Genomic DNA, 25,820 nt, shown 5'->3' with positions numbered 1-25,820 from the left:
GGTAAGGGGAACAGGTTCTTTTTTTTGTTTTATCTAATTAAACAGTCTTGGCCACAATGAAAAGTTTGTGAAAACACTGTCTCAAACAGTTGATTTACACAATCCCACTGTATAAAATATGTTATGTTCCAGTATTGCACACATAATTAAAGTTTCTAATCTACTTCATAAAGCTATGCTACTAATGAACTGCATTGCCATAGAAGCCAAAATATATATATTTTTTTCACATCAAACTCCAATAGGTTGGATAAGGCTTTTAAATGCCAGAATGTGTTACACAAAAATGTTGAAATAGAAAGCTGCACATAACAAAATTACTTTATGATTTTTTTTTAAGTCCTATTGAGTCATTAGGCACAGTTGCCAACCAATAAATGTTGTATATCCTATAATTATGAATATTAATAATTAATATTTAATCCTTTGTTCTTGATTACTTATCTTTATAGACACCTTGAATTATATTTATGTAATAATTAGCTTGTGAATCAATTATACACGCGTACTCTGTTACAATTATTCTATACAAAACAGATCATAAAACATATCTCTAAAAATAAACCTTACTCACAATGAATCACTTATTAAAATGCCACAGTGAGAATACCATAACAGCCTATAATTAGCCAAAAATTCTAATTTACTGCCACTACATAAGCCTATAAGCTATAATGCTGAACTTATAACAATCAGATAAATTGTATATTATTAACACAATAACCAATTTATATGCAATTTCACAATAAGAGATTTCACAATAAGTAAGACTGACTTATAAATACCAAAATACAAATTAGTTTTCCTAGCAATACAATAACTTAGCATCAATATAATTATTTGTAAGCTACACAGGCCAATGGGACATAAATTAAAAGTACAAAATACCCTTTTAAATCACAGCTACAATTTAATTATAGCTATAGAATACCTTTGATTTAAAATATTAAAAAATATAGATCAACCGTATACATAACAAATAAACCAATTTGAATTTTCAGCTTTTTCATATAAATCCATTCACCGTCATATGAGAGTTATTACAATTCTGGAAATAAAAAGGTTAGGCCAATTTTGCTTTCTAGAGACTGTGTCCACGGCAGCAAGTTAGTCACTCAGTCAAAATTCAGCAGCATGTGTCCTTTATTTTTTTTATGCTTGCATGAGACTTTTATCAAGTGATAAAGTCTACCTCCATTCTGTAATCATTGGTGAATGTTTTGGATATGCACTATCGGTGCCTGTCTTCTGATTGGCCCTAACGGAGCTGAACATTTCATTGGTTCTTTGAGAATGCATATGGTTATTTGATACTACAATCCCCTTTGGTTGCAATTCTTGCATAAACCAACAGAGGGCAACATGAGCAGGAAAACGGCTTTGTTAGCAAATACTATTATAGCCAAATGTATCTTTAATATATTCAACATATATGGGACCATACAATACCATCTAATCTGAGTATTTTCATACTAAACATGCTATACTACTTATAATATTTTAAAAGATGCATTTTAAAGGGGACTAGTAGTATAGACCAATAAAACATATATGTATATCTGACTTTATTTGTATATCAGTTCATTTGATATACTGGTATATATTTCATGTCCCAGTCACCATCTTATATCATATATGTACTTGGAAGTAAACTTTGCAGTAACTACTAGTCATATTTGGAACCTAATTAGTACGTCAGATGTCTGAAAAATAGAAGAGCAAAAACATGTTATTATTCTGAGATTTTGGAAAACATTTTAAAATATGTGGTTATTTATTTAACATAGCAGACATGTATATATATATATATATATATATATATATATATATATATATATATATATATATATATAGGTATAATTAGGCATTTCTCTCAGATCAATTTATTTATACATATTATTTGGACAGTCTTAGGCACATATTAAAGGGGCACTGAAGCCAAATGTTTTATTTCATGATTCAGATAGAGCATGAAAGTGTAAGCAACTTTCTAATTTACTCCTATTATCTATTTTTCTTTGTTCTCTTGATATCTTTATTTGAAAAGCAGAAATGTGATATATAGGAGCTGGCCCATTTTTGGTTGAGAACCTGGGTTATGCTTGCTTATTGGTGGGTAGATGTAAGGCTCCAATAAGCAAGCGCTGTCCATGGTGCTGAACCTAAAATGGGCTGTCTGCTAAGATTTACATTAAAATAAAGATAGCAGGAGAACGAAGAAAAATGTATAATAGGAGTAAATTAGAAAGTTGCTTAAAATGTTATGCTCTATCTGAATCATCAAATAAAAAATATGGGTTCAGTGTCCCTTTAAATATTTGAAAATCAGACACAAGAAATTAAGTTTTAAAGTTTAAATATTATGCTTTCAACCATACATGTGTTTCAAAGTAGATTTATTTGCTATTCCATGGAGACGTCACATCTGAACTTTATGTATTTGAACTCAACATGGGACAATTTAACACCTAGATGATAAGATCTACATCCTCTGAGAATGTTTGTATATTCCATTATCCTTTCAGACAGACCGTTCGCTCCTTCAGATAGGAAAACTCCTTATAAAAGCTTGCTTTGAAGTGGATAATTGAGACATCCTGGCCTGTAATGTGTATCTGGTCACAGCAGGCAGTCTGTGTAATGAGTGTAGATAGGGCTTTGGGCTAAAAGCTCTGATTTTAGAATTTAACTTACATTAACCAGTTTCATTTGCAAATTAATTATTTTATCTTATCATATATAGGTATGTGTATATATATATATATATATATATATATATATATATATATATATATATATATATATATATATATATATATATATATTTATTATCTAATGTCACTCAGCAATAGCCTGACAGGCATGTTAAAGCTAGTTTAGATTTGGAGGGGCATTTTAAGAGAGCCTTGAAGGGAATCTATTCCACCCCAATCGCAGTCATAAGGGCGGCAGGCTTCCAATAAAAAAAAATAACTTTCGTAACGGCACACGTCAGGATTGCCCCCTATCCCCAGTTCTGTTTGCCCTTTGCATAGAACCGTTGACTGCATGCATTAGAAACACTACAGATATATCAGGGGTCAAATTAAAAGACTATCGGCTAGATTTAGAGTTTTGTCGGTAACGACCCGCATAGCTAATGCTGGCTTTTTTTCCCCCACACCTTTTAAATACCGCTGGTATTTAGAGTTCACAGAAGGGCTGCGTTAGGCTCCAAAAATGGAGCGTAGAGCATAATTTACCGCCACTACAACTCTCAATATACCAGCGGTGCTTACGGACGTGGCCAGCTTCAAAAACGTGCTTGTGCACGATTCCCCCATAGGAAACAATGGGGCAGTTTGAGCTGAAAAAAAAAACGCCTGCAAAAAAGCAGCGTTCAGCTCCTAACGCAGCCCCATTGTTTCCTATGGGGAAACACTTCCTAAGTCTGCACCTAACACCCTAACATGTACCCCGAGTCTAAACACCCCTAACCTTACACTTATTAACCCCTAATCTGCTGCCACCGCTATCGCTGACCCATGCATATTTTTTAACCCCTAATCTTCCGCTCCGTACACCGCCGCAACCTACATTATAGCTATGTACCCAAAATCTGCTGACCCTAACACCGCCGACCCCTATATTATATTTATTAACCCCTAATCTGCCGCCCCCAACGTCGACTCCACCTACCTACAATTATTAACCCCTAATCTGCTGACCGGACCTCGCCGCTACTCTAATAAATGTATTAATCCCTAAAGCTAAGTCTAACCCTAACACTAACACCCCCTAAGTTAAATATAATTTAAATCTAACGAAATAAATTAACTCTTATTAAATAAATTATTCCTATTTAAAGCTAAATACCTACCTGTAAAATAAATCGTAATCTAGCTACAAAATAAATTATAATTATATTGTAGATATTTTAGGATTAATATTTATTTTACAGGCAACTTTGTATTTATTTTAACCAGGTACAATAGCTAATAAATAGTTAATAACTATTTAATAGTTACCTAGTTAAAATAATTACAAAATTACCTGTAAAATAAATCCTATCCTAAGTTACAATTAAACCTAACACTACACTATCAATAAATTAAATAAAATACCTACAATTATCTACAATTAAACCTAACATTATACTATCAATAAATTAATTAAATACAATACCTACAAATAAATACAATTAAATAAACTAACTAAAGTACAAAAAATAAAAAAGAACTAAGTTACAAAAAATAAAAAAATATTTACAAACATTAGAAAAATATTACAACAATTTTAAGCTAATTACACCTACTCTAAGCCCCCTAATAAAATAACAAAGCCCCCCAAAATAAAAAATGCCCTACCCTATTATAAAATAAAAATAGAAAAGCTCTTTCACCTTACCAGCCCTTAAAAGGGCCTTTTGCGGGGCATGCCCAAAAGAATTCAGCTCTTTTGCCTGGAAAAAAAAACATACAATACCCCCCCAACATTAAAACCCACCACCCATATACGCCTAATCTAACCCAAACACCCCTTAAATAAACCTAACACTAAGCCCCTGAAGATCTTCCTACCTTATCTTCACCACGCCGGGTATCACCAATCGGTCCATGCTCCGATGTCTTGATCCAAGCCCAAGCGGGGGCTGAAGACGTCCATCCTCCGGCTGAAGTCTTGATCCAAACCCAATCGGGGGCTGAAGACGTCCATCCTCCGGCTGAAGTCTTGATCCAAGCGGCGGCTGAAGAAGTCCTTTATCGGGCAGAAGTCTTCATCCTATCCGGGCATAAGAGGAGATCCGGACCGGTAGACATCTTCATCCAAGCGGCATCTTCTATCTTGTTCCATCCGACGACGGGCGGCTCCATCTTCAAGACCTCCGGCGCGGATCCATCCTCTTCTTCCGATGTCCTAACACAGAATGAAGGTTCCTTTAAGGGACGTCATCCAAGATAGTGTCATAATTTTCCTACCTTAATTCCAATTGGCTGATAGAATCAGCCAATCGGAATTCAAGGGACGCCATCTTGGATGACGTCCCTTAAAGGAACCTTCATTCTGTGTTAGGACGTCGGAAGAAGAGGATGGATCCGTGCCGGAGGTCTTGAAGATGGAGCCGCTCGTCGTCGGATGGAAGAAGATAGAAGATGCCGCTTGGATGAAGATGTCTACCGGTCCGGATCTCCTCTTCTGCCCGGATAGGATGAAGACTTCTGCCCGATGAAGGACTTCTTCAGCCGCCGCTTGGATCAAGACTTCAGCCGGAGGATGGACGTCTTCAGCCCCGATTGGGCTTGGATCAAGACTTCAGCCAGTGTATGGACGTCTTCAGCCCCCGCTTGGGCTTGGATCAAGACATCGGAGCCTGGACCGATCGGTGATACCCGGCGTGGTGAAGATAAGGTAGGAAGATCTTCAGGGGCTATCCTCTTCTGCCCGGATAGGATGAAGACTTCTGCCCGATGATGGACTTCTTCAGCCGCCGCTCGGATCAAGACTTCAGCCAGAGGATGGATGTCTTCAGCCCCTACTTGGGCTTGGATCAAGACTTCAGCCGGAGGATGGACGTCTTCAGCCCCCGCTTGGGCTTGGATCAAGACATCGGAGCCTGGACCGATCGGTGATACCCGGCGTGGTGAAGATAACGTAGGAAGATCTTCAGGGGCTTAGTGTTAGGTTTATTTAAGGGGGGTTTGGGTTAGATTAGGGGTATGTGGGTGGTGGGTTGTAATGTTGGGGGGGTATTGTATGTTTTTTTTTTCAGGCAAAAGAGCTGAATTCTTTGGGGCATGCCCCGCAAAAGGCCCTTTTAAGGGCTGGTAAGGTAAAAGAGCTTTTCTATTATTATTTTAGAATAGGGTAGGGCATTTTTTTATTTTGGGGGGCTTTGTTATTTTAGTAGGGGGCTTAGAGTAGGTGTAATTAGCTTAAAATTGTTGTAATATTTTTCTAATGTTTGTAAATATTTTTTTTATTTTTTGTAACTTAGTTCTTTTTTATTTTTTGTACTTTAGTTAGTTTATTTAATTGTATTTATTTGTAGGCATTGTATTTAATTAATTTATTGATAGTGTAGTGTTAGGTTTAATTGTAACTTAGGTTAGGATTTATTTTACAGGTAATTTTGTAATTATTTTAACTAGGTAGCTATTAAATAGTTATTAACTATTTAATAGCTATTGTACCTGGTTAAAATAAATACAAAGTTGCCTGTAAAATAAATATTAATCCTAAAATAGCTACAATATAATTATAATTTATATTGTAGCTATATTAGGATTTATTTTACAAGTAAGTATTTAGCTTTAAATAGGAATAATTTATTTAATAAAATTTAATTTATTTCGTTAGATTTAAATTATATTTAACTTAGGGGGGGTGTTAGTGTTAGGGTTAGACTTAGCTTTAGGGGTTAATACATTTATTAGAGTAGCGGCGAGGTCCGGTCAGCAGATTAGGGGTTAATAATTGTAGGTAGGTGGAGGCGACGTTGGGGGCGGCAGATTAGGGGTTAATAAATATAATATAGAGGTCGGCGGTGTTAGGGGCAGCAGATTAGGGGTACATAGGGATAACGTAGGTGGCGGCGGTGTACGGGCGGCAGATTAGGGGTTAAAAAATTTTAATAGAGTGGCGGCGATGTGGGGGGCAGCGGTTTAGGGGTACATAGGTAGTTTGCGGGTGTTAGTGTACTTTAGAGCACAGTAGTTAAGAGCTTTATGAACCGGCGTTAGCCCAGAAAGCTCTTAACTCCTGGCTTTTTTCTGCGGCTGGAGTTTTGTCGTTAGATTTCTAACACTCACTTCAGCCAAGACTCTAAATACCAGCGTTAGAAAGATCCCATTGAAAATATAGGATACGCAAATGGTGTAGGGGGATCTGCGGTATGGAAAAGTCGCGGCTGTAAAGTGAGCGTTAGACCCTTTCCTGACTGACTCTAAATACCAGCGGTAGCCCAAAACCAGCATTAGGAGCCTCTAACGCTGATTTTGACGGCTAACGCCAAACTCTAAATCTAGGCGTAAGAACTTAAAATCTCGCTTTTTGCGGATGATGTTCTACTAGCCTCGAACAAGCCTCTAATATCCCTTCCAAATCTGTATCAAACCTTGCACAACTTTTCCTTGATTTCAGGGTACAAGATCAATTTAGATAAGTGTGGAGCACTACCCTTAGCCTTTCCCCAACACACACAGAAACTAATCGAAACCAATTTCAATCTGACCTGGGCTTAAAAAACTATTACCTATATGAGGGTTAAAATTGCTGACACTTATACAAGGTTATATGACTTAAATTATGTTCCGCTACTTACTGCAATAAACAGAGACCTGAAAAAGTGAAGAACATATAGATTTTCCTAGTATGGAAGTCTGTCGGCCATAAAAATGAATGTCCAGGATCCTATATCTCTTTAGAGCACTATAGATAAGGGTCCATAAGTCAAAGTTGTGTAAGATGCAAGTGACTATACATACCTACTTGAGAGGGGATAGACAGGCTAGAATAGCATCACACACTTTGATGCTACACAGACAGAAGGGTGAAGTGGGCTTCCCAAATTTGACTGCTTACTATCAAGCAGCTAGAATATTTTAGGCATCCCTGTTAAGCAAAAACAATCAAAATATCCTCTGGATCTGAATAGAAGCTGATATGAGGGGATGTGAAAACGCTGCAGAAATATTATGGGACTCCTTGCATTTGCAAGACCATCGCTGTTATAGCTCAATTGTCACCACTGAGACAATAAAGATGAGGAAAACCCTCATGGGGGCTATGTCACTAATTAATTCAAGATCACGAGCAATACCACTCAAATTGCTTCTACACCCAGATTTACACCTACAATTAGGGGCTATATAGAGTGGCTGACTTTTTGGAAGGGGGTAGGATTCAATCTTACATGAAGATACAAGATATAATTCAACCATTGAAGTTACAATGGTTTTTATATCTCCAGATTTCTTCAGCTATAAATAAATACTGTTCTCCCTGGCCAACACAACCATACACTACATTAGAGTGCATGTGTGTCTCTACGAGGCAAAACAAGATGATCTCTTTGCTATATTTGGCCCTACAGGAAGTGAAATCTATTGATAACCCATCACTAATAGATAAATGGAGAAGGGACCTATCAAAAGACGAATGGATTCAAATTTCATATGACTCAGGTAGGGGTATGATGGGATTTAAAATAGAACTGTATTAAAACGGTTTATAGATGGTACTTTTCCCCAGAGAGAACAGCACATTTCTCTGGGGAGGGTATAAAACTTTGTTATAGAGGATGCGGACAGACAGGAACATACTTGCACATGTGGTGGGACTGCCCTAAGGTTAAGGTTGTCTGGGAACAGTTACAGAGATTACTGGGTAGGGTACTACAAAAACCTATTTTACTGAACACTTCTCATGCTCTTCTGAATCAGAAGCTTACCCCCTTTAATAGGGCAATTAACATATTTATCAAAACCCTTTGTACAGCAACTAGAATTTGTATTGCCAGACATTGGAAGGTGGGTGCCCCAGAGTGGCAGGAAGTGTTAGATAAAATAAAATACATTTACAACATGTCAGATACCGCAGCCACAATACAGGGGACTAGAGAACAGTTTGCTAAGATTTGGTATTAATGGATAATGCAGAATGGGGAGAGACAAGAGCATTAGACACAGGATTATAGTATATAGCGGGCACTTCTTACGAATTTATGATTGAGTAGGAATGGGAAGAATACAGTTATACCCCAACCTTACCCCGAGATATATCTATTTAGCTTCAGTCAGAATCTAATGTAGACAACCACAAAAAAGGACCACACAGTTGTTTTAAATTGTTTTATTGGTTATAGAATTTGTTTTTAATACAAAATAAAAGTCACAAAAGTATATTGTAATTACATGGAAGAGATGATGGGAAAGTAACTGCTATGGGTAAATAACATGAAGGGACTTTGTCATGGAGGCCTGCGAAGGTTTAAAGATTGTAAGGATTGTTACATTCCGTGATATGTACTTTTTTAACCCTGTATTCCTAATTTTACCTGTTTACTTTTTCTTGATGTGATTGAATAAATAAATATTTCAACCAAAAGCTAGTTTAGCTTTATTAACAGTTCAGTTTGTACTACAGTTTATGTTTTTATACAATTTGAACAATAAGAACTATTCAAATAATTTTAATTAAGCTTATATGTGGAAAATATATAGTTATTGGTTGCTAGTTTCTGCTAAATAAATATATAGTTTCTTTACATACAAGATATGTTTAAAGGACATATACTAACTGGATACATTAGTATTGCATCCTTATAAATATGTAAATATGAAAGATAAAAATGTTCTTATTTCTGACTGAATACATTTTAGCTATTGATACAAATTATGATTTGATTTTGTGTTCACATTGGTACTATTGAAGGAACATAAATAACAATAATTTTCTACATCTGCATAAGAAAGCATATAATATACAAGGTATCATTGTTTATTGTGTGTGTGTTTATATTAAATGCTGATAATAAAATGTTCACTCCTCTTTTGGATTATAACATTTAGTAGACATTTAGCATTTTTCTTTGTTATTCAGATCAATAGAAATTTAGAAAATGTTAAATAAATTGGTTAACTGATTATTATTTTTTTATGAAGAGAATATGCATTTTAGACAACACTGCAGCAAATACCCACTCACTGAATTTGGTAGTTATTTTCTTGTCTTACCTCATAATCAGCATTTATATTTATTATTAAGATCTGGTTGATGCATAGTTTTTATACAGGTCTGACTTAAACAAGACTTTGAGGGTACAAATAAGCCGAACGGACTTTTAAGACCACAAAACTTTATTTATAAGAAACAGTGTCTATAATATTATTTTCCATGCTAATAAAACCTCAAATGTTTAAAGAAATGTAGAAGTTGAATAGACATAATGAGCAAAAGTAAAAAAGACAGAAAATAAAAGATTTTTAAGTTGCTAGATCATGTAAAAGATGGAGCACCTTGATAAAATATCAAAGGGTTCAAGGCAGTGAGTGCTTTTAGTTTATTCTTATTTATTTATATACGCCTAGATTTAGGGTTGTGTCGGTAACGACCTGCGTAGCTAACGCATGCTTTTTTTTCCCCTCACCTTTTAAATACCGCTGGTATTTAGAGTTCACAGAATGGCTGCGTTAGGCTCCAAAAAAGGAGCGTAGAGCATAATTTACTGCCACTGCAACTCCAGCAGTGCTTACGGACGCGGCCAACTTCAAAAACGTGCTCATGCGCGATTCCCCCATAGAAAACAATGGGGCATTTTGAGCTGAAAAAAACCCTAACACCTGCAAAAAAGCAGCGTTCAGCTCCTAACGCAGCCCCATTGTTTCCTATGGGGAAACACTTCCTAAGTCTGCACCTAACACCCTAACATGTACCCCGAGTCTAAACACCCCTAACCTTACACTTATTAACCCCTAATCTGCCGTCCCCGCTATCGCTGACCCCTGCATATTATTATTAACCCCTAATCTGCCGCTCCGTACACCGCCACAACCTACATTATACCTATGTACCCCTAATCTGCTGCCCATAACACCGCCGACCCCTATATTATATTTATTAACCCCCAATCTGCCCCCCACAACGTCGCCGCCAGCTACCTACAATAATTAACCCCTAATCTGCCGACCGGACCTCACCGCTACTATAATAAATGTATTAACCCCTAATCCGCCTCACTAACCCTATAATAAATAGTATGAACACCTAATCTGCCCTCCCTAACATCGCTGACACCTAACTTCAAGTATTAACCCCTAATCTGCTGACCGGACCTTGCTGCTACTCTAATAAATTTATTAACCCCTAAAGCTAAGTCTAAACCTAACACTAACACCCCCCTAAGTTAAATATAATTTAAATCTAACGAAATAAATTAACTCTTATTAAATAAATTATTCCTATTTAAAGCTAAATACTCACCTGTAAAATAAACCCTAATATAGCTACAATATAAATTATTAAGATGGCGTCCCTTGAATTCAGATTGGCTGATAGGATTCTATCAGCCAATCGGAATTAAGGTAGCAAAAATCTGATTGGCTGATGGAATCAGCCAATCAGATTCAAGTTCACTCCGATTGGCTGATCCAATCAGATTGAGCTTGCATTCTATTGGCTGATCGGAACAGCCAATAGAATGCGAGCTCAATCTGATTGGCTGATTCAATCAGCCAATCATATTTTCCCTACCTTAATTCCGATTGGCTGATAGAATCCTATCAGCCAATCGGAATTCGAGGGACGCCATCTTGGATGACATCATTTAAAGGAACCTTCATTCGGACTTAGGACGTCGGAAGAAGAGGATGGATCCGTGCTGGAGGTCTTCAAGATGGAGCCGCTTGTCACCGCTTGGAAGAAGATGGTTGCCGGTCCGGATCTACTCTTCTGCCCGGATAGCATGAAGACTTTGGAGCCTCTTCAGCTGCCGCTTGATAGAAGACTTCAGCTGGATGATGGATCTCCAGCCCCCGCTTGGGCTTGGATGAAGACTTCGGAGCCTGGAGCGATCGGTGATACCTGGCATTGTGAAGACAAGGTAGGAAGATCTTCAGGGGCTTAGTGTTAGGTTTATTTAAGGGGGGTTTGGGTTAGATTAGGGGTATGTGGGTGGTGGGTTGTAATGTTGGGGGGGTATTGTATGTTTTTTTTTACAGGCAAAAGAGCTGAATTCTTTGGGGTATGCCCCGCAAAAGGCCCTTTTAAGGGATGGTAAGGTAAAAGAGCTTTTCTATTTTAATTTTAGAATAGGGTAGGGCATTTTTTTATTTTTGGGGGGCTTTGTTATTTTATTAGGGGGCTTAGAGTAGGTGTAATTAGCTTAAAATTGTTGTAATATTTTTATTATGTTTGTAATAAATTTTTTATTTTTTGTAACTTAGCTTTTTTTATTTTTTGTACTTTAGTTAGTTTATTTAATTTTATTTATTTGTAGGTATTTTATTTAATTTATTTATTGATAGTGTAGTGTTAGGTTTAATTGTAACTTAGGTTAGGATTTATTTTACAGGTAATTTTGTAATTATTTTAACTAGGTAGCAATTAAATAGTTCTTAACTATTTAATAGCTATTGTACCTGGTTAAAATAAATAAAAAGTTGCCTGTAAAATAAATATAAATCCTAAAACAGCTACAATATAATTATAATTTATATTGTAGCTATATTAGGGTTTATTTTACAGGTAAGTATTTAGCTTTAAATAGGAATAATTTATTTAATAAGAGTTAATTTATTTCGTTAGATGTAAATTATATTTAACTTAGGGGGGTGTTAGTGTTAGGGTTAGACTTAGCTTTAGGGGTTAATACTATTTATTATAGGGTTATTGAGGCAGGAGTGAGGCGGATTAGGGGTTAATACATTTATTATAGTGGCGGTGAGGTCCGGTCGGCAGATTAGGGGTTGATAATTGTAGGTAGGTGGAGGCGACGTTGGGGGCGACAGATTAGGGGTTAATAAATATAATATAGGGGTCGGCGGTGTTAGGGGCAGCAGATTAGGGGTACATAGGGATAATGTAAGTGGCAGCGGTGTGCGGTCGGCAGATTAGGGGTTAAAATTTTTTAATAGAGTGGCAGCGATGTGGGGGGGTACATAGGTAGTTTATGGGTGTAAGTGTACTTTACAGCACAGTAGTTAAGAGCTTTATAAACCGGCGTTAGCCCAGAAAGCTCTTAACTACTGACTTTTTTCTGCGGGCTGGAGTTTTGTTGTTAGATTTCTAACGCTCACTTCAGCCACGACTCTAAATACCAGCGTTAGAAAGATCTCATTGAAAAGATAGGATATGCAAATGGCGTTGGGGGATCTGCGGTATGGATAAGTCGCGGCTGCAAAGTGAGCGTTAGACCCTTTCCTGACTGACTCTAAATACCGGCGGTAGCCCAAAAACAGCGTTAGGAGCCTCTAATGCTGTTTTTTGACGGATAACGCCAAACTCTAAATCTAGCCGATAGTTATTTATTCTTAGTATTTTAGTTGTGATGAGTGGGAGCTCTCACTGAATTCTGCTAAACTTATAGAACAAAGAGATCAAAAACTCATTTCTTTTCCCAGTTTCAGGATAAACACATATATTTTGTGTGGATATTTTGCATAGTTTGCTTCTGAACACATATAGCATGTGCTTATGATAGACTAGCTTCCTACTACTGTGTACAATGGAAAAATTGCTAAATAAATTACTAAGTGGCCAATTAACAGAGGAAATGAAGCACTTTGCCTCTATTCTGAGCTTTCCTTGTTCTATGCCCAAGAAAGGCAGCAGGTTCTTAATCAATTGTATTGTAATATTCATATTAATGATTTTCTTCATAACAAAGGAATTATCAAGTTATTTTTTCTCATGGTTTAAGGAAAACAAACTTGCAATGCAGGTCTTTTGTATAGAGAATTTGCCTCTGAATACTTGTAACTAGTATTTATAATGGGCTGTATACTTCTGAGTGATGTCATAATGTAATGTTAAAGGATGTATTAAAATGACAGTACACCTTGAGATTTTAACATAAAATTTTTAGTTGTGTATAATAAAACAACTTTGCAATATACCTTTATTTATTTTGCCTCCTTTTAATGTAATTAAGCTCCTAAAATTATAGATTTTTGAATTCTCAGCACTTAAAATAAATTATGTAGTCTTCTCAAAGCTAACCCTGCTACATATATTTCCCTAACTGGCATCAGCAGATAAAAACTTTAAAACAATGTAGTTCAAACTAGAGTAAAGTATGTGGCTAGCCTTATCTTCTGTAGACCCAAGCCAGGATTGGCTTTTCCAAATGAGGCAATCTGTGGGTGGGATTTGGCTATTGAAAATCAATTGCAGCATTCATGGTGTTACTATATTTTAAAAATATATATACTTGGTCAAAATGTTATTCTATAGCAAGGAAACAAAAATGTTTAGTAATGCTTGTGGTTTAGTGTTCCTATAAAATGTTTCTTATATTTAATTTGGAGTGTGCTGATTTTTTTGACCTAACTAGAAACCTTTATAATTTTTTGCTATATAATGTGCTTGTGTGCATTTTTACTACAATTTATGAAACCATAAATAATATGATGCTAACTTATATTTTATTATTTCTTTTAGTGGTGAAAGTGGCTCTGGGAAAACAGAAGCCTGTAAGCACATAGTTAAACACTTGGCCTTCAGGTGCGGTTCCAGTAAAAATTCACTACATTCAAAGATTAAACACGTAAGTGTCATTGCTAGCATTTATTTTAAATTGAATAACTAGCTTGAAAAACAAGTATTTCTGCCTTTTTTATTTGCTTTTAAAAGATACAAACTTAAGAATATGTAGATGTTTACATTCTTTAACTGTAGCACTTATGTTGGTTTCATAACTCTTGTATAAAAGCAGGTTATGGTTTCGGCTGACTAATACATTGGGACTTAACCTATTTATTTTTTCTTAGCATTCTTCTTATGACACAAAAATGGGGACATTCATAAAATCTTATTTAAATGATAATCTAGTCAAAATTTAAATTTCATTATTCAGATAGGGCATTTAATTTTAAACAACTTTCCACCTTACTTTTAGCATCAAATCTGCTTTGTTCTTTAGGTATTCTTTGTTGAAAGTTAAACCTAGGTAGGCTCATTAATAGGCTAATTTCTAAGCCCTTAAAGGCCAACCTCTTATCTCAAGTACATTTTGACAGTTTTTGACAGTTAGACAGTGCTAGTTCAAATGTGCCATATAGATAACATTGTGCTTACTCTTGTGGATTTATTCATGAGTCAGCGCTGATTGACTAAAATGTAAGTCTGTCAAAAGAACTGAAAAAAGGGGCAGTCTGCAGAGGCTTAGCTACAAGGTAATCACAAACGTAAAAAAGTATATTAATATAACTGTAATGGTTATGCAAAACTGGGGAATGAGTTATAAAGGGATTATCTTTTCTTTTTTTTCTTTTTTAAACATAAAAAAATCTGAAGTAGACTGTCCCTTTAAGCAATTGTAATAATAGAAATGTGATCAATGGAAAAGATAAATATACCAACACAAATATTTCTGTACTTACGCTAAATACTTCCATAATTTTACATAAAAGTTATAAAGGTATATATAATAAATAAATAAGTCACATTTACATTTTAAAATTCACTTTGCAGTGGACTTTAATTTTAAACAAACAATTCAAGAAGTGTCTGGACCTCCAGAAAACATAATAATTCTCTGGATTTTAAAAAAAATTAAAACAACAAATAATAAATATAAATATATATATATATACTTTATTCCAAAATGCATTCAAATATAAGAGATCTCTCTAAAACTATATTATATCAGGATTTCAGCATGACATGGCTAGAACAAGCCATCCATACTTGTTTCTGGCTTAACTCTGTCCATGTTCACTGGCTAATTTCACACAGAGCAAAATAAAAAGAACATATAACAATCAAGTTAAATATTTCTCTGTTGCATAGAGCATGCTCTTAAAGAGACACTCTACTGTGACATTTGTTTCCCCTGTTCCAATGGCTTGTTATACCATCTGCAGAGTGTTAAATGCATTGGAAAAATGTTCTTTTAAGTTTATTTTTGGCTTTGATGATTAAACCATCATCCATTGATCTCAAGAACATACTCATTTAAATGGACTACGTCTGCAGAAACAGATGACCTGCTTAACTTATACCACTCTTTTTTTAGGAAAATAGGCCAAAAATGAAGTACTGACATTTGTATTATAGGTGGTAGTTCCAATGAGCAAAATCAGCTATTTCAACTATAAGAATAAACATAACAGAGTATTTTCCAATATTTTTAATACTTATTGGAAACACATTAAAGGGACATTAAACACAAAATATAGAGAATATAATTTAAAAAAGTTTCCAATCTACTTCTATTATCAAATTTGCTTCTTTCTCATGTTATTCTTTGTTGAAGAGATACGTAGGTAGGTAGCATGCACATGCCTGAAGCACTACATGACAGGAAATAGTGCGGCCATCTAGTGCTCCTCCTAATGTATAACATTGTTGCAAAACTAATGCCATATAGTTCTGTAGACACGGGCACACTCATGAGCTTACATCCCAGATTGTCAACAAAGGATAACAAGGAAACAAAGAAAATTTGATAACAGAAAAAAAATTGAAAGTTGTTTAAAATTCTATGTTCTATCTGAATCATGAAAGAAAACATTTGGGTTTTATGTCCCTTTAAGGGAAAAAAATATTTACAGTACAGTGTCCCATTAAAGGGACATAGAACCAACAATTTGTTTCATGATTCAGATAGAACATGTAGTTTAAAAAAAAACTAAAAAAACTTTTGAATTGATATCTATTATCTAATTTGTTTCTTTATCTTTGTATCCTTTGTTAAAAATGTTTTCCTAGGTAAGCTCAGAAGCTGCTGATTGGTGGCTGCACATAATATGCCTCTTGTCATTGGCTTTTAGCTGACTTACTGTTGCTTCAACAAATAATACCAAAAGAATGAAGCAAATTAGATACTATAAGTAAATTGGAAAGTTGTTTAAAATTGTATTCTATAGGGCCTATTTATGAAGCCGTCAACCGCAAATACACTGGAATTCCGCAGCGTATTTGTGGCAAGACTGATTCGCCTTATTTATCAAACCCTACAGACCGGGAAAAGTAGAATTTTGTGACGTAACATACGATTCGCCGGTCAAAGTCCGACACAGATCGATGCTTACATCATTACAGATGTTTCGAATGCAAATTTGGCACTATCTGATTACTTTTGCTAGTTAACAAATTTCTACCAGGCACGCTCGGCACTATTACGGCCCTGCGTACCTAGTTTTCAATCCGCCGCCCTGGAGGCGGCGGATGCCATAGGAATCAATAGGAGTCTGAAAGCAGAGAAAGCTCATGTTTGCTGCTGCCCGATATCCCATTGATTCCTATGGGAGTATAAAGTTACGTTTACACCTAACACCCTAACATGTACCCCGAGTCTAAACACCCCTAATCTGCTGCCCAGCCACTGCCACCACCTACATTATACTTATTAACCCCTAATCTGCCACCCCCTACACCGCCGCCACCTACATTATACTTATTAACCCCTAATCTGCTGCCCCTACACTGCCGCCACCTACATTATACTTATTAACCCCTAATCTGCCCCCCCAACACTGCCGCCACCTACATTATACTTATTAACCCCGGATCTGCTGCCCCTACACTGCCGCCACCTACATTATACTTATTAACCCCTAATCTGCCCCCCCAACACTGCCGCCACCTACATTATACTTATTAACCCCTAATCTAACCCCCTACAACGCCGCCACCTACATTATGTTATTAACCCCTAATCTGCCATCCCCAACGTCGCCGCCACTATATTAAATTTATTAACCCCTAAACCTAAGTCTACCCCTAACACCCCCTAACTTAAATCTAATTTAAATAAATATAAATAAAATTCCTACCATTAACTACATTATTCCTATTTAAAACTAAATACTTACCTATAAAATAAACCCTAAGATAGCTACAATATAACTAATAGTTACATTGTAGCTAGCTTAGAGTTTATTTTTAGTTTACAGGCAAGTTTGTATTTATTTTAACTAGGTACAATAGTTATTAAATAGTTATTAACTATTTAATAACTACCTAGCTAAAGTAAATACAAAAGTAACTGTAAAGTAAAATAAAACCTAACCTAAGTTACAATAACACCTAACACTACACTATAATTAAATAAATGTACTAAATAAAATACAATTAATTAAATTAAATACAATAACCTAAATTAAATTAGCTAAAGTACAAATAAAACCAAACACTAAATTGCAGAAAATAATAAACAAATTACAGAAATTTAAACTAATTACACCTAATCTAATAGCCCTATCAAAATAAAAAAGCCCCCCAAAATAAAAAAAAACCTAGCCTAAACTAAACTACCAATATCCCTTAAAAGGGCCTTTTGCGGGGTATTGCCCCAAAGTAATCAGCTCTTTTACCTGAAAAAAAAAAAAATACAGCCCAAAGCCCTAACCTAAAAATAATACCAACCCAATACATCCTTAAAAAAACCTAACACTAACCCCTGAAGATCGACTTACCGGGAGACGTCTTCATCCAAGCCGGGCAGAAGTGGTCCTCCAGACTGGCAGAAGTCTTCATCCAAGCCGGGCAGAAGTGGTCCTCCAGACGACAGAAGTCTTCATCCAGACGGCATCTTCTATCTTCATTCATCCGACACAGAGCGGGTCCATCTTCAAGACATCCAACGCGAACCATCCTCTTCGGTCGACGACTACCCGACGAATGAAGGTTCCTTTAAGTGACGTCATCCAAGATGGCGTTCCTTAGATTCCGATTGGCTGATAGAATTCTATCAGCCAATCAGAATTAAGGTAGAAAAAATCCTATTGGCTGATGCAATCAGCCAATAGGATTGAACTTCAATCCTATTGTCTGATTGGAACAGCCAATAGAATTGAGCTTGCATTCTATTGGCTGTTCTAATCAGCCAATAGGATTGAAGTTCAATCCTATTGGCTGATTGCATCAGCCAATAGGATTTTTTCTACCTTTATTCCGATTGGCTGATAGAATTCTATTATGAAATTGGAATCTAAGGGATGCCATCATGAATGATGTCACTTAAAGGAACCTTCTTTCGTCGTGTAGTCGTCGGCTGAAGAGGATGCTCCACGTCGGATGTCTTGAAGATGGAACCGCTCCACGCCGGATGAATGAAGATAGAAGATGCCGTCTGGATGAAGACTTCTGCCGTCTGGAGGACCACTTCTGCCTGGCTTGGATGAAGACTTCTGCCCGTCTGAAGGACCACTTCTGCCCGGCTTGGATGAAGACGTCTCCCGGTAAGTCGATCTTCCGGGGGTTAGTGTTAGGTTTTTTTAAGGGTGTATTGGGTGGGTTTTATTTTTAGGTTAGGGCTTTGGGCTGCAAAAGAGCTAACTGCCCTTTTAAGGGCAATGCCCATCCAAATGCCCTTTTCAGGGCAATGGGGAGCTTAGGTTTTTTTAGTTAGTTTTTTTTTTGGGGGGGTTGATTGTGTGGGTGGTGGGTTTTACTGTTGGAGGGGTTGTTTGTATTTTTTTTACAGGTAAAAGAGCCGATTACTTTGGGGCAATGCCCCACAAAAGGCCCTTTTAAGGGCTATTGGTAGTTTAAGTTTAGGCTAGGGTTTTTATTATTCTGGGGCGCTTTTTTATTTTGATAGGACTATTAGTTTAGGTGTGATTAGTTTAAATTTCTGTAATTTGTTTATTATTTTCTGTAATTTAGTGGGGGTTTTTGTACTTTAGCTAATTTAGTTTAATTTACGTTATTGTATTTAATTTAGTTAATTGTATTTAATTTATGTAATGTATTTAATTGTAGTGTAGTGTTAGGTGTTATTGTAAGGTTTTATTTTATTTTACAGGTACTTTTGTATTTATTTTAGCTAGGTAGTTATTAAATAGTTAATAATTATTTAATAACTATTCTACCTAGTTAAAATAAATACAAACTTGCCTGTAAAATAAAAATAAATCCTGGGGAACCGAGCGGTCACAGTTTACTGTAGCTCCATATTACTTTATACTTTAGCCTAATATTTCGGCCGCTCGGTTCTGTATATACACCCATCGGCGGATCTGCAGACATCAGGGATTACCAACAACGAGATCTGACCTCAGCTCATCGCCCTGTAGGGCTAAAACACTGCAATTTTACATGAAGCTTGAGAGGAGAACTATGTTACGGCAGCCATCTTTCGGCCCACGTGCAATCTCACCAGCATAATAAGGAGCATACAGAATGACACAAGTATAGTACAGATTCCCTCACCTCGTATAGTGGTAAAATGGAGACCATATTCTGTAGAACTGATTGGCTTTGCTATCATTATCAGAACTCATATGCAACACACTTAAGCTCTTAACGATACCCGGAGCCCACATACAATCTGAGCGTAACATATTCAACCTGACGCTCCCTCTAGAATTGAGCTCATTGTTTTCCTCCTGAATGATTTGTCGGCACGCCTTGATGGGCGCTATGAAAAATGTGTTGAAGTTTTACAGCCTAAACCTAAACCACTCGTAGACACTTTACCTGCTGAGGCTCCGCGGCTCACACGATGGATAGAGCCTGAATTAGAAAAAGTGCCCAAGAAGGATAGGAGGTCTGATGCAGTGTATCATCGGCCAATTGACGATAAGGATATATTAATGGACACAGGGGTTACGCAGACATTCAGAAAAATTACGGACTTATCCAACCTAAGCCCTTACCCCTACCAACAATAGCTGAGCTACTAGACCTGACAGTGGAAAGCCGGAGAAGGTGCCCTCCAGATGAGCAGCAGCTACTATTCAAGGCGGCTTCAAGTTCTGAGCTGAGGAGATCTAAAGGTAGAAGCCGCCGATCGCAACAGCCTAGGAGATATCAGATATGTTTGTCTTTGAAATCAGCACATACAAGAAAATATGTGACCTTTACCTTTAAGCTAGAAATAATGTTAGATTATCTAGGTTTACCTTCCCCTCCAGCCTCAACATCCCAACATGGGAGAAAGAGACTCAGCAATATAGTCAAAATAAAAGTTCAGCAACTCGGACTTGGGCTTGTTAGAGCTCCGACGAAAATCTGTTATCCCAAGCTCCTGATGATCTTTATTGACTTGCAGGACTTCACAGGCTGGTCATCCCTGATGAGAATCCAGCAAACTCCCGGACGTTCAGGTGTATGTTAAGCCTGTAGAAGTATAACATTATTTTGTCACTGCTAGATTAATTAGTTAAACTAGACATGCACAATTACCCCACCTTAATGCATTTTATATGTAAGCTTGTTTACTCTTACTGTTAGTGTTTAGCAAGTTCATCTAAATATTATACTTAAACTGGAAATGTAGGCCCCATTGTTATGTAAGGGTAAAATATCTTAATCTACCTAATTTATGGTTATATATTATATATCAAATTCATAGTCTTGTGTAAGATTATACTTGTATGATATATATGTATTGCCATTTTACTGAGCTAGATAAGACAGTTTTTTTTTTTTTTTTTTTTTTTTTTTTTTTTATTAAAGGCAACCAGTTTGTTTAATGTTACCCTTTTGTTCACTAAGATATATTAGAGGCCCTATTATTACACTTATAAACCTAGACATTTGCATCACTTATTATATACTCTCATTCTGTAATACATGAGTGGTCAGATTTCAGTCTGTCAATCTATGTGCAAAAGGTTTATAGAACCTGCAAAGTACTATTAGCTGGTTTTAATTATCCTCTAACCATTTCCCCCTATGCTTGGCATCTGATATTGGCTATGTATTATGGAGTGTAGTACTCTTACTTTGTTTCTCTACTCGGTTCCATATTGTTTATACTACACATTTAAGGTCATAGACACGCTGGATATTAATACCCACTTTTTATATCATGCTGCTACATATTTCTAGTCATGGTTCAGTGTATATATCTTACCCTCACAATACTCAGCCGCTATTATGGCTATGACGTACCTCATTGCTAAGCACTTAACATCAGAGTTCCATTGGGGTAACATCCTTATAACTATAACCAATGAAAATATTATAGCAGCTTCAGCAGCTCATTTTAGACCTGCATTAATAAGGTACATACAGTCCTAACTAGCTTGATGCCAGGTTATATAATGCTTGAATTATTTATAGGGTTTTTTTCAGTTTCTGCAATAATATTATATAATGCCCCTTTTATGGGTCAACACTGCAGTGTATATTACTCACAGGCATGAACCAGTCACTACCATCACCACATAAACCTACTACCTATACCTCATAAGTCACTATTCTCCTAAATTCTTATACATCTCCCTTTATGGAGCATTTAAGCGTATTAATGACTACCTATTATAAACATATCTACTCTCAACTGTTGTTTTCTATGCTGTACAGGACTATAAATTTGTAATATGTTTTATGAGGTACATTGTTTGAACTATACCTAGAGACCCAAACCTCACCTCAGACTAATACCCTGACTGACTCCCCCCCCACACTCCCCTCTCATCTAAAGCGGCTCTGGTCCACTGACTTCATTTTCCCCTAATATTATATTTATTAATCCCTAATCTGCCACCCCCGCTATCGCTGACCCCTGCATATTATTATTAACCCCTAATCTGCTGCTCTGTACACCGCCGCAACCTACGTTATCCCTATGTACCCCTAATCTGCTTCCCCTAACACCGCCGACCCCTATGTTATATTTATTAACCCCTAGTCTGCCGCCCCCACTATCGCTGACCCCTGCATATTATTATTAACCCCTAATCTGCCGCTCCGGACACTGCCGCAACCTACGTTACCCTATCTACCCCTAATCTGCTGCTCCTAACACCGCTGACCCCTATATTATATTTATTAACCCCTAATCTGCCACCCCCGCTATCGCTGACCCCTGCATATTATTATTAACCCCTAATCTGCCGCTCCGTACACCGCCGCAACCTACGTTATCCCTATGTACCCCTAATCTGCTGCCCCTAACACCGCCAACCTCTATATTATATTTATTAACCCCTAATATGCTGCCCCCAACTTCGCCTCCACCTACCTACAATAATTAACCCCTAATCTGCCGACCGGATCTCACCGCTACTCTAATAAATTTATTAACCCCTAAAGCTAAGTCTAAACCTAACCCTAACACCCCCCTAAGTTAAATATAATTTAAATCTAACTAAATAAATTAACTCTTATTAAATAAATTAATCCTATTTAAAGCTAAATACTTTCCTGTAAAATAAACCCTAATATAGCTACAATATAAATTATAATTATATTGTAGCTATTTTAGGATTAATATTTATTTTACAGGCAACTTTGTAATTATTTTAACCAGGTACAATAGCTATTAAATAGTTAAGAACTATTTAATAGCTACCTAGTTAAAATAATTACAAAATTACCTGTAAAATAAATCCTAACCTAAGTTACAATTAAACCTAACACTACACTATCAATAAATTAATTAAATACAATACCTACAAATAAATACAATGAAATAAACTAACTAAAGTACAAAAAATAAAAAAGAACTAAGTTACAAAAAAAAAATAATATTTACAAACATTAGAAAAATATTACAACAACGTTAAACTAATTACACCTACTCTAAGCCCCCTAATAAAATAAGAAAGACCCCCAAAATAAAAAAATGCCCTACCCTATTCTAAAATTAAAATAGAAAAGCTCTTTTACCTTACCAGCCCTGAAAAGGGTCCTTTGCGGGGCATGCCCCAAAGAATTCAGCTCTTTTGCCTGTAAAAAAAACATACAATACCCCCCCCCAACATTACAACCCACCACCCACATACCCCTAATCTAACCCAAACCCCCCTTAAATAAACCTCACCGATCAATCCAGAAGAGCCTCCGATGTCTTGATCCAAGCCCAAGCGGGGGCTGAAGATGTCCATGATCCGGCTGAAGTCTTCATCCAAGCGGGAGCTGAAGAGGTCCATGATCCAGCTGAAGTCTTCTATAAAGCATCTTCAATCTTCTTTCTTCCGGATCCATGTTCATCCCGCCGACGCGGAACATCCATCTTCACCGACGACTTCCTGATGAATGACGGTTCCTTTAAGGGACATCATCCAAGATGGCGTCCCTTGAATTCCGATTGGCTGATAGGATTCTATCAGCCAATCGGAATTAAGGTAGGAAAATTCTGATTGGCTGATGGAATCAGCCAATCAGAATCAAGTTCAATCCGATTGGCTGATCCGATCAGCCAATCAGATTGAGATCGCATTCTATTGGCTGTTCCGATCAGCCAATAGAATGCGAGCTCAATCTGATTGGCTGATCGGATCAGCCAATCGGATTGAACTTGATTCTGATTGGCTGATTCCATCAGCCAATCAGAATTTTCTTACCTTAATTCCGATTGGCTGATAGAATCCTATAAGCCAATCGGAATTCGAGGGACGCCATCTTGGATGACGTCCCTTAAAGGAACCGTCATTCGTCGGGAAGTCGTTGGTAACGATGGATGTTCCGCGTCGGCGGGATGAACATGGATCCGGAAGAAAGAAGATTGAAGATGCTGCTTGATAGAAGACTTCAGCCCGATCATGGACCTCTTCAGCTCCCACTTGGATGAAGACTTCAGCCTGATTATGGAACTCTTCAGCTCCCGCTTGAATGAAGACTTCAGTCGGATCATGGACATCTTCAGCCCCCCGCTTGGGCTTGGATCAAGACATCGGAGGAGCTCTTCTGGATCGATCAGTGAACCCGGCGTGGTGAAGACAAGGTAGGGAGATCTTCAGGGGCTTAGTGTTAGGTTTATTTAAGGGGGGTTTGGGTTAGATTAGGGGTATGTGGGTGGTGGGTTGTAATGTTGAGGGGGGGTAGTGTATGTTTTTTTTTTACAGGCAAAAGAGCTGAATTCTTTGGGGTATGCCCCGCAAAAGGCCCTTTTCAGGGCTGGTAAGGTAAAAGAGCTTTTCTATTTTAATTTTAGAATAGGGTAGGGCATTTTTTTATTTTGGGGGTCTTTGTTATTTTATTAGGGGGCTTAGAGTAGGTGTAATTAGTTTAAAATTGTTGTAATATTTTTCTTATGTTTGTAAATATTTTTTTATTTTTTGTAACTTAGTTCTTTTTTATTTTTTGTACTTTAGTTAGTTTATTTAAATGTATTTATTTGTATGTATTGTATTTAATTAATTTATTGATAGTGTAGTGTTAGGTTTAATTGTAGATAATTGTAGGTATTTAATTAATTTATTGATAGTGTAGTGTTAGGTTTAATTGTAACTTAGGTTAGGATTTATTTTACAGGTAATTTTGTAATTATTTTAACTAGGTAGCTATTAAATAGTTCTTAACTATTTAATAGCTATTGTACCTGGTTAAAATAAATACAAAGTTGCCTGTAAAATAAATATTAATCCTAAAATAGCTACAATATAATTATAATTTATATTGTAGCTATATTAGGGTTTATTTTACAGGTAAGTATTTAGCTTTAAATAGGAATAATTTATTTAATAAGAGTTAATTTATTTCGTTAGATAAAAATTATATTTAACAGGGTGGTGTTAGGGTTAGGGTTAGAATTAGCTTTAGGGGTTAAAAAATGTATTAGAGTAGCGGTGAGCTCCGGTCGGCAGATTAGGGGTTAATGCTTGAAGTTAGGTGTCGGCGATGTTAGGGAGGGCAGATTAGGGGTTAATACTATTTATTATAGGGTTATTGAGGCGGGAGTGAGGCGGATTAGGGGTTAATACATTTATTATAGTAGCGGTGCGGTCTGGTCGGCAGATTAGGGGTTAATAAGTGTAGGTAGGTGGCGGCGACGTTGGGGTGGCAGATTAGTGGTTAATAAATATAATATAGGGGTCGGCGGTATTAGTGGCAGCAGATTAGGGGTACATAGGGATAACGTAGGTGGCGGCGGTGTACAGAGCGGCAGATTAGGGGTTAAAAATGTTTAATAGAGTGGCGGCGATGTGGGGGGGCCTTGGTTTAGGGGTACATAGGTAGTTTATGGGTGTTATTGTACTTTAGAGCACAGTAGTTAAGAGCTTTATAAACCGGCGTTAGCCCAGAAAGCTCTTAACTACTGACTTTCTTCTGCGTCTGGAGTTTTGTCGTTAGATTTCTAACGCTCACTTCAGCCAAGACTCTAAATACCGGCGTTAGGAAGATCCCATTGAAAAGACAGGATACGCAAATGGCGTAAGTCGCGGCTGCAAAGTGAGCGTTAGACCCTTTCCTGACTGACTCGAAATACCAGCGGGCGGTAAAAA

The 25,820-nt window shown here is 36.7% G+C and overlaps 1 protein-coding gene across 1 annotated transcript in view; it reads left to right on the top strand.

Annotated features, from left to right (window-relative positions):
* The window catches only part of MYO16 (myosin XVI), a 944,954-nt gene that overhangs the window by 426,028 nt on the left and 493,106 nt on the right, over positions 1–25,820 (top strand). Inside the window, exon 13 of the mRNA XM_053707787.1 lies at positions 14,137–14,242. Coding sequence (XP_053563762.1) covers positions 14,137–14,242 — 106 coding nt within the window. The remainder of the gene's footprint in view (positions 1–14,136; positions 14,243–25,820) is intronic.

This window comes from Bombina bombina, chromosome 3 (genome assembly GCF_027579735.1).
Source record: "Bombina bombina isolate aBomBom1 chromosome 3, aBomBom1.pri, whole genome shotgun sequence".
Lineage (NCBI taxonomy): Eukaryota > Metazoa > Chordata > Amphibia > Anura > Bombinatoridae > Bombina > Bombina bombina.
The sequence above is the reverse complement of the archived record's forward strand: the minus strand, read 5'-3'. Positions and strand labels throughout refer to the sequence as shown.